The sequence below is a fragment of the Macrosteles quadrilineatus genome, unplaced genomic scaffold, assembly GCF_028750875.1.
Source record: "Macrosteles quadrilineatus isolate MER2022 unplaced genomic scaffold, UCM_ALF_1.0 Scaffold_3__2_contigs__length_128488019, whole genome shotgun sequence".
Taxonomy (NCBI): domain Eukaryota; kingdom Metazoa; phylum Arthropoda; class Insecta; order Hemiptera; family Cicadellidae; genus Macrosteles; species Macrosteles quadrilineatus.
In genome coordinates, this window is record NW_026542596.1 from 65,765,237 (window position 1) to 65,776,604 (window position 11,368).

The window sequence follows — 11,368 nt, forward strand, 5'->3', positions numbered from 1 at the left end:
TCATCCTGTTACAGCACGGACCAGATTTGCACCCACCGTCACCATAAGACGATGAATCTCCATGTAAAACATAAGATTATGTATTAAAACAATAAGAAATTAATTTGTAGCTATTAAATCGCTCAAGAAAATAATTAAACCCCCATGACATCAAATTATCTGTCTCTTTTTATGTTAACATCACCTTAAAAACTTGTACAGACTACTGTGGCACGGAATTTGTTGAATGTCAATATATAAAAAAACCATAAAACTCAATGAATATTTTAATTAAAATGTTTCTATGGCAATAAAACGTTAAATCGATCACCAAGCCAAGCTTCAAATTTTAAGTTTGCTTTTATTCCCCACTTCAACACCATTTCACAAAAGTCAATATGACTATGATCCCTACAAGTCCACAGAAAACGAACGCACAACAACATCATCAAAGAGCTGACAAGTGGAATACGTGCCTCCAAGAAGGAAATGCACTTATGGCTGGGTTCGTGGGTTTGGGGGCGGTTTCCTCTATGATGACAAGGTCTTACGGACCTCTGATGCTAATGGCTGCTGTGGGACTGTACAGCGCTGTGGGAAATTGTAACAAGATCTTTGGTGAGAAGGAAAAATAACTGTGCTTCTGTTCAATAACATAATTTTATGTAAACAAATTACAAAATTGTCAAGGAATGAGGTGAGACTATTATTCACATTTTACCTAATTTTAGAGAATTTTTAATGGTCAAGCCATGGTAATGTAAGAATAATTGGAACAGTTTGATTTTAAGAACATATATATAAATAACCTAAGATTTTAATTTTCTATCGTGAAAGCGATGGAATGAAATTAAATTTGATTTTTGTCTTATAATGCTAGATAAAAATTATATTCACAGTGGTTACTAAACAAATAAGCAAACACTGTTACATTAAAACTAACCTAACCCGTAAAGTTGCATCAAATAGGCAATGGACTAGGACTATCATTTACTACTACAGAATTTCTAGAATTTTCTTTGTGAACTTTAAAGTTTCTCAGATTGTTAACTACTAAAAAGGCCAATTAAAAACCTAGGGACTAAGATCAGGTTATATACAATATTGAAGTACGAAGATTTGATGATATTATAAGACTTAATAAATATACAACACTTTGCTAATTTACACAAAAATACTGTCAAAACCCCTTACGGTATCGTTTCAGGCCCATTACTTTAATTCGATTGGACTCTTAAGTTGAGCTCAGACTCTAATGCATACACAAGTTTTATTTTACTACAATTTTAAAAATCACAATGTTTGTACTTTTCTTGAAAGAAAGTTCATAGAGTTAGAGCAGGATTACGCCAAGTTTATGACACCTAAACATACGTTGATGCTTCTATTCGTCCAGTTCGGGATCTCAGTTTTTTCTCAAAGTTGTTGTTGAAGTTGTCAACCCTGTGGTTGTGATCCTTGAGGAACTCCTTCCTTGAAGACTCCACAGGACTCGCCCTGATCCTGACGGCGGGGGTGGCCGCCGGGGAGGTGACTGGCAGGGAGGCGTTGTCTGGCTTTTCTCTTTTCTTGTCCTGAAATAAAAGTTATTTGTTAAAATGTATAAGTTAAACACTGGGTCAGGTTTGAACGAGTGTTCAGCACTGACATTTTTGATACGTTTTAAACAAATAGTGTGAATGTTTTTCAAGCCAGCATTCAGAAACATATACAGTACACATGATTATAGAGTTACCAACACAAGGTGTTATGTTTTAACTAAGGGAGTATGATTTATATATTTAAGGATTTGAAAAATAATAATTTTCGTCATACTGAAGCAAAATAGCCGTTAAATACATAAGGGTCTAAAACAGAAACTTTTACTCCTTAGGGAGTAAAAGTCTGCTGTTATAACTCAGTTGTAAACATCGACTAGCAAACGCATGTATCGATATTATCGATTAAATAGGTTGTAGCTTATTGTTGCATTCTTGCTTTGACTATCGATACAACCAATTGACTTCCGTGGCCAATAGTCAATGATTCTTGCCAATAGTTCGTCATATCGAGTTTGGATGCAGGACTACAGGATGCACTAACACAAAAGTAATAGAGAATATAGTTAAATCATCACTTAATGTTTGTTGGAATTGGGGAAATTGTTGAAAATAAGTTGAAAGTCGGGTTGAGAGGTCAACATAACATTACATTTCTTTTCGTTTCATACCTTAGTTTGGATGTTGAAATATGACGAAAAAGATCATCACAGGTGCAAAAAGTGTCTTTTCAACCATCGCTCATTCTCCTACCCCGGCTTAGCCTTGATCGTAAAATTTGAGCTCGAGTAGAAAAGAATCACTTTACACCACAGTGATTAAATATACATAAATTCTACAATAGTTATTGTACCTAATGCACAAAGAGCAGTAATCAGCTTCACGTGTTATAATCGGTGTAAGAAAGCCCGCTTTGTTAGGTAACTGTAGGAAAATTTTGATTTAACAATATATATTGTACCTTGTAGTTTATTGGATTGGAGTAGCAAGTAGTAACACGAAATACATTCACACATGAAACCAATTTTGACTCCAATGTTTGGGTTGTTTTTTCAAAGGATTGAATTAGCTCTAAAAAAATTTGGTCTGGTGTTTTTGCAAAAAAAATCTGTAATGCATACACCAGTTTTGCAATTTAAGACTAAAATGTGACATAAAATGCGTATTTTGGATTCTGGTATGATGTAAAAAAAAGAGTTTCACAAATTAATTATTGAAGAACTACACAGAGAGTGTTCAGATACATCACCTCGTCAGGGACATCTTCCTCGATGACAGGCAGTTTCTGCAGACCCACTATTGGAGCCCCTAGAGCTCCCAGTTCTCCGACTCCAATTCCATTTTCTCCCCCCAGCCCGGGATATCCTCCGACGTTCCCGTAGCTGACAGACAAGGCTGCGTTCAGCACCTTCCCTAGGAAGTTTATACTCTGACTAGCAGCCAGCGTGCCCGAGCTCGTCAGGAAATTCCCGAGTTTCAGACCAGTCAGAAAACTCAGCTTGCTCAGAAGTCCTCGGCCCTCCCGACTTTCGGTTAGGTTGCTTTTTTGAATCTCCAGCAGCATTTCGATGTTTTGGTACAGCTCCAGGAGTTCTGGAGAAACTGTGTCGTCGACTCGTTCTTCCAATGGAATGTCTTCTAGGTCGCTGAGGATTTCTGAAACTGAAACAAACTATTGGTAACGTTTTTAAGTTTTTTTTTAATTAAAAAATACCAGCTAACCAATTAAAACTAATAACAATCGAGTTAAGGATTAAACCTATTTTAATACCATAGTGTTTCATAATTTATGTTTATAGAATTAATTTATGGAATGATAATCATGAATATTGCAAAACGGAGGGAAATAATACACCATTGTAATCGGTTGGCATTGACCTATAACACTTGTATCTTGAAATGTATTTTATTTTAAAATCTCTATAGTTCGGAGTGCTTATTGACATTGTTGAAATCAACTTCAACATTCAAAGAGTTAATTGTCTTAAAGATTCTAGATGGAGAATCGCGTTGTAAAATGTACTCTGACTGACTATTTCCCTCTAAAATTCAAATCTGTGAAGTATTCACACTTGCAAATTATTTTGAAATACTTTGGCTAAATCCCCTTGGATCAATTTTATTGGGAGGCTTTTCTGCAATATTTTGCCCATTTTGTGAGAATTTATACACAGAGAGTTTAAAGCAATACATTACGTACAACCTACAGCATGTAAATATTCCGCAAATATTTATCAATAATATTATCTTAATCTTAAACATTTTAATGATAAAGTCTTAGTGGATTTTTAGTTTCTATTTCAACATTCTTTACTTGTATCAGATTTTTCTGGCAAACGGAATTCTCAATTATTCACAATCATTCTCAATCATTCGCAATTAAAATGGGAAAAGGTAAAAGTGTTATTTAAAGATTACTGAGCTATGTGGGCGTCGTTATCAAAAGACTTTCGCTGTCAGAATTGGAGGAGAGTAGGTTTTGGACTGAGCCTCCTAATTAATTGGAGAGAGAGATAGCTTAGCTAAATGCGGGCCGTGATAACAGCTGTTTACACGGATAACGAGAAAGGAAGGAAGTTTACGCTGAAAACTTTGAAAACCAATCATTGAATTTGGATATCTGTTATAAGCACATACATTTCACAACTAGGAACTGTTCAATAGGTCATAATGTCAAATATTTTGGGCATTGTGAGCCAAAAATAAAACTTTAGAATAATTAATTTTTGACCTTCGTTTATTTACTGTAACTTTTTAAACAGAAAAGTATTACTTATTTTTAAATGTAGATTAAAACATTAAATAAGACACAAACTAAAAGATACACTACTTTACAAAATTGTGGTAATTTCTTCTTACAGTAAAAACGTAGGTATTGAACTTTTGTACATAACACAATGAACGATGCTTCAAGTTTTACAATTGAATAAGAAATAAACTTGCTGTATTCAAATTCTATGCTTATCCTCAACAGCAAAAGTGGTATTCACAACATTCGCTGGCCAAACAATTCCAACCATTCCACAGAATACGTCCTTGTCACTCACTTCACTCCAAATATTTCAACATTAAATGCTTTTCATTGCAATTGAAGAAATTTCGTCTAGTAAACGAAGTTTCTTCAAACATTGAATTTAAAGATAAAATCAACTATAAACTTTTTTTACGATCAAGGATTTTTCAAAAGTACAACCAAAGTAACTCAGTGAAGAAAACAACTAAGTACAACGTTAACTATTTACGAAAAATATTTAGGCCTATCTGAGGTGTAAAATCGTACTTATTACAAAGTTCAACCTACAATTTATACTGTATATTTAAATATATTCACAATGAATGGAGGATGTATAGTAAATACTTTTTTTAACTATGTGACAGCATATACTGTGACTTTTATGCAGTGATGACACAAAATTAATTTTTTTGATTGGATTTTTTCGTGGTTGTAGTGTTAGTTGTGTGTATCTGGTTCCACAGTACAATATTTTTATATGTTTGTTTTCCACGCCCTGTTCGATTATCAATTATCAACCAATTATCAAGCTTTGAGATGGCGACGTCACTGCCACCTAAAACCCAAATAACTGTATTTTAACCCAAATAATAGTGAATGAAGAGTGTAGAATGGAGTGAGATGTTCTGTGTAAATTTGTTACTGACTAAGATCATCTGATTCATTAGCCAGGATCATCCTATTAATAGGCAAGCATATTTCTTGAAAACATTTTTCTCAAATCGTGTGCAGCGCAGGGAAAATCTACGCCCACTGTTATAAAGATATGTAGATGTGCAGAATCCCTTTATGAATCAAAATATGCTAAAAAATAAGCACAAAAAATTAATTTTAAATAATTTCAAAAAATTAACATGGGCCCTATAGGTTTACATGCTGCTGAAAAAATAACAACGAAATATAAAAAGAAATCAAACCAAATTTAAGAAATTTCAATCAAATGTTTTATTTAAAGCGTGGGGTGAAAACAGAGAAGTCTGTACATTACATATTTTTAGTCCAGTTTTCGACCGTTGTCTAATTTAAAGGTCCACGTACCCCCAATATTAGGCCATACAATACCCCATGGCACCTGAATCCTCCAAGTCTAGGAACACCGAATGCTTTACAGTTACAAAGTAATTATGTTAACAGTGTTGTAAGTTATTTTATACCTCTCTACTCAATCATATCTCCACATTCCCCATATAATGCCATACAAAGCCCCATATGCCCCATGGTCTCACCTGTCTCACCAAGCTCCAGCAGCGCCGGTGGTGGCGCGGCGTGGCCTCCAAACACCAAGCTAGCCGTCACCAACAATACCCACATGTTACCGTACTGAGTCACCTGGGGGGTAGCGCACACATTTATAACCTGCTACATACGGGTGATGTTGCAAACTGGGTATAGACGTGTTTGTAAACATTAACACTTGTTAAGTTAAAACAATTAGAAAAGGTGTTTGTATAGGCTACTCGTGAAATAAGACTGTTTAACTGTGATTCTTGGACACAGGTACAGGATAATTTGAGCGGATTAAAAAAGCTTATTATGGTTGTAAAGTATTTGCTACCTAGGGAAGGGGAGGGGTTAACAAGATTTTCAGACTCCTCTGGCCTAAATACAGTCGGTGTTCAATTGAACTGAATTATATATAGTCGAATCTCGTTAGTACGAACCTCTATAAGACGAATTTCTCATGATCTCAACCTCTATAGTACAGTACGTAGTTTTCAAAACAAAAAGGAGCTTGTTTCAACATGAAACCCCCATCCATTCCTCTTCCTTACAACAACGATTGTCTTAGAGCAAGGATAAACTCTTTAGAATACCTCGATAGTACGAAATGTTCCCCTACCCCTTGAAATTCGTCTTATAGAGGTTTGACGTGATCTAAAACAGCTATGTTGCTATGTTATACATGGGAATTGGAACGAAATGTGTCCGTAGTGCGTATTGCATATTGTATAGTCAAAGATATATTAGGCTGAATGTTAGTGGCCATTAATGATTCCTGTCTGTAATTAATAAATGTTCCTCACCCATAGAAATTCTTCGTAATTCGTAGAATCTGCTATTTATATCGTTGTCATTAATGTAATAGCATAACTGTTTTTCACAACACATATTTTATTAGTGCTGTAGGAGTTTAGGTAGGTCAACAAACAAAAGGGGAAAATTATATAACTAAAGTACACGTTTTGTGTTTTTTGCTACCTACGGGAAAGTGTGTAAATATTTCGATAGTTATTAATAACTGATGTTATGGCTTAATGTTATTTTTTTACTACCCAGTACAGTATTCATTCAATTAATTTATTTCAGTGCTCAATCTATTTTAATTGATTTGTAATCAGGGATTATATGGATTTGCTAATGATAAAATTTACTTATTGTCGTGTCTAGAGGAGGGCTATGAATCAAGTTCTCAACACTAATAACGGTCGTAGAGTCATATGAATCTGAATTTTTAACTTCAAGAATTAACCTTTTCTAGTATTCTTATTTATCAAACTCTATGCCTTATTTCTAATGGGACCGTAGTGTATTTACACTCTTAGAAACTCATAGATTTGTTCCTAGAGTAATTATGTACAATGTTGCACTATCGAAACTATTCCAGGAAAATTTAACTCTAGGCTGTTATACTTTAAAAAAGTCTGAAGACTTAAGTTCTAATTGTGTTTCAAACATGGCCCTTAGTCAAGTTTCTATTGACACTTTAAGCAAACATATTTTTCATAAAGTGTCTAATTTTTCTTTATCTATTGTTTTACATGTAGGTACCTCATTAATTGAACATTCTACGTTTTCAACTCACAAGATGTATAAATTAAGACTCAGATTGCAATCTTTGTAGCCAGGTCTTTTATTCTGTTATACTTTAATAACTTAACAAAACTGACTGTAATATAGGTTTTAGAAATATACCAACTATTTATAAAACAAAATTAGCCCGAGTCAAATTTGACTGAGATGAAAATTAGACCAACGTACGTTGTAAGAGAAGTTTACTAATTGTTACACAAACTTTAATCGATGCCTACCGATGTTAGGACAGGCTGGGTGTATGACCAATGGACATAAGGGTCATTATACAACCCGACATATGCCTAGATGACGACATTATGTTGTAATACATTATCAATGACACAGTGACACAATATTGTACCTGTGGGCTTCCGTCTGCTGACCGACCTGACACAGTTTGTAAATCCTTACATACATGCAAATATAAATAGTTGATATCATGTTTATTTAATTATGTTTTACTACAATGACGTTTCACGTTGATTAAAAAATATTCAGTTACTTCGTTAATGTTACTTTTTGTTTAAAATCTACAACAGTGATGTCAAAATCTAGGGCATGTTACAAACGACACAATTTTACATATTTCTTACTTGCATTGTAATGATTGTCATTCGTGTTTGGTATTTTGATGATAAACGTGGAATCTTCCTTATCTAGATATATTGCATAAGGTATATTCCTAAAATAAACTCAGTGTTCATATTTTACCGATTTGTTGTAAAAATTATCAATTATTATTCAAATTTCACATTCAACTGGAGGAAATGTTATGAATCAGGCTTTGAAAGATACTTCAATGTTTAATTATTCAGTATTCATTGCTTATACTATGTACTTGAGCTGAATCGAGATAGATAACCACAAAAATAAACATCATAATAAGGGTTAAAACTATACACTCTAAATGACTGAAAATATTTAATTTATTGTGTTGGATCAAGTGTGGAGTAAATTGTTTAAGATTTTTCAAGGAAAATTCACAAACCAAGTTGTTATTGAATGAATAAAACTAGTGAGAATGTTTTACTTGCAGTGTACGTGATGCCCGGAAAGTTATTGTGAAAGTGCATCATGCTCTTGTTGGATCAAGGTAACTCTTGGGTGACTATTATTGTGTTGGGGTGGACCATTATGTGTCTCTATTTTATACCCAACACCGTAGTAGGACACAGTGAACTTTTCCTGCATTTTAGCAAAAAGATGCTCCTAAGACTGACCACTAGCCTCTTTTTAATAGTTTTTGAATTATTTCTGATCAAAAACCTATTTATTTAGGCATACAAGGTTCTAAAACTGTTTAAACGTAAGAAAATAATATAAAATATTTTCAGAATGTAATATGTAGGCATTTAAGTTATGAATTTTTTTTTGCTGGAAGACTCTTTTTGTTCGACTATCTTCAGACACTTGTTAATCATACAATGCTCCTCATTTATTTAGTTTACTATCAGTTCAAGCGCAGAACGACAAATAACCAAATGGTTTCGACATTATACAAATGTCTTGCATTCTTGGGAGAATCATGACCATAAGTTTGAAGTAGGCAGATAATAAAAAAATGTTATCAGGATTTTGGTATTTCAGTTAGTTCTGATCATTGTTACAAATATGTCTGGCTGTTTCGATAGTTATTTATGTTATGCATTTTCATTTGATTTTTTTCTTTTTGATTACGTTGGTAGAATTTATTTTATCATAAGAATTTCGTTTAGCTTCTAGTTTTCTTAGTGTTCTATTTTTTCGGTGATATTGGGCAAAAAATATCTACTGTAGTAATTAATTTAATTTTAAGTTTTTCCATTGACTAATTATATACTAGTAGGCCTATATTAATAGTCAATGATTTACACATATATCTTCTTTTTGTATATGGTTTCGCTCTTTGACTATTGTTATGCAATTTGAATTTGTGATGGTCATACCACACAACGACTGTTTTCAGATTATTTAAACTGTTTTACATAATATAAGTAACTATTAAACATTTTGTTTGACAAATCAGCCAAAGTTAAAATTTTGGTGTCTAAGCTATGTAAATATAAAATTAATAGAATTTCAATTGCACATTCTACTGTAGCACGGAAAAGTTTACACTTAAATTTATCCTTATTGATTTGTCTAAACCTTGACCACGAGACACCATGACCTGAATGTATAATGGTTGTCCATTATGTTGATGTACAACTTCCATTTACAGCCGTAGACGGACCTCTGAGTGGACTCCGTCGGTCTCGCCTGGTCGCCTGCCTAGCGCCCCCATGGGCGTCCCCTCGTCGCCCGTCGCCCGCGGTCTAGACTCTAGTCTCCAGTCACCCTGACTCCTACCCCTCCGACGTCCCAAGGGGTTGGTGTCTTCGCCTTAGCGCGATCGAGTGGAAGTACAAGTTTATGATTTTAGAAACACTTGTTAAAATCTTCGAACCACAGGAGTACATTAGTATTTAAATGGAACAGCTGCATACCTATCATCGGTTCAATATTAATGAACATTCCACAAAGCGGTAGACATTGTTCAACTATCGCTTTCATACTTAAGTGTAATTAAGGGAAATGGGAAGTTGATTATCAACGATCCAATGGTACTAGGTTTTAGACTATGAATCACATAGGTAAAGTAATTCACACACTTCCTTGTGGACAGCCCAGCCTTCACACTCTTCAGTTGTATCGCCATGGATTTATCTTTGTGAAGAGTTTCATCTTAGTCTACTCTTTGTAAGTTATACTTACACAAACACTGTGGAATTTTTACAGTGTCTTGCGGCTGGCAGTACTACTTATCGGTATAATGTATTTTAAGTTATTTTTACAAAAACTGTGAGGCCTGTGGTGATGTTTGTTTGGTGGGAAACGTGATGCATGAATAGCAATAAATGTACAAAAATGTCTATGATTTACAAGTTTCCTTTGGTTACAAACAGGTTTTCGGGACGACTGAGTCAAAACTAAACAGAAAAACTGTGATGTATTTAGATGAGGAAATACAGTTTAACAAAGCTCGTGAGCAACAAACCGTGGAATCCATACAAAAATTACTATTCACTACAGTCAAATACCCAATGATTATTTTAACATAATGCATGAACTTATTTCAGTAATGCACCCTATTGATTGATTTGCGGTAACTTAACGTATTTTAGTGGGAACGTAGATATGTATTTTCAATTGAAGTCTTGCTAGTTGGAATTTCACATTTTTTTAAATTTAACAATATAATTATCGTATCAAAATGACATCGACTGGTGTACTCAAGTCTAATAGAGTAAATACCATAGTAGAACCCTTTTAACCGAATTCGGATTAACCGAAATGGTTCTATAAAATAATATAGAGCTGTAAAATGCTTTAATAACTTCAGTTGTCTGGTTTAAAGTATTTTCTATCCCATTGTAACATTTTTGTTGCTTAAATAAAACACTGAATTATATAGACATTCATTTAAATTCATTTACCCTACACACTGTGGTGATACATTGGCTATTTTTAAGCATATGATAGGTTAACTATAATTGGTTATCCGAAATGGCTATCCACCCTTTATTTCGGTTAACCGGGGTTCTACTGTACTTCAAGTCTACAAATGTTAAACCAATGTTGCATTTAGGTCAATTCGATTTAAACATTAAAATATTCACAAACATTTTTGTAGTTTTACTTGATATTTCTTGTTGCATTTTCTCTCGTTTCTTGCAAGAGCAGATCCATGTGAATTGCCATTGGAAGGTACAGCAGAGGTCCACGTCGGTTGTTGTAGGTCAACGACCAATATTCTGCATTCTTATATTTATGTGGACCACGGAAACCCCCATAACTACGATAAATATTAATCACATATAAAACTTCAATCTTATAATACAAATTATTTCAATTTTTAAGTGCAATATTTTTTTGAAAATGCAATCGTAATAAAGGAGTGTAAATATATTTATTTTTTAAGATATGTGTTACTTTGTTAGAAATATTTATTATAAACTGAATTTTAGTTCACTGCATCAACTTTATTCACCTTATTACATTAATATTTATTAAGTTCTACCGGGTC

At 33.8% G+C, this 11,368-nt stretch overlaps 1 protein-coding gene across 1 annotated transcript; it reads right to left on the bottom strand.

Annotated features, from left to right (window-relative positions):
* Nucleotides 1–1,322: 1,322 nt before the first annotated feature.
* LOC128989264 (uncharacterized) lies at nt 1,323–9,586 on the bottom strand. The gene is made up of 4 exons (XM_054411142.1): nt 9,536–9,586; nt 5,757–5,859; nt 2,767–3,179; nt 1,323–1,553 (listed from the first exon to the last, which is right to left on the bottom strand). The coding sequence occupies exons 1-4, from the start codon at nt 9,584–9,586 to the stop codon at nt 1,344–1,346; spliced, it is 777 nt and encodes a 258-aa protein (XP_054267117.1). The 3' UTR covers nt 1,323–1,343.
* Between the last annotated feature and the right edge of the window lie 1,782 nt (nt 9,587–11,368).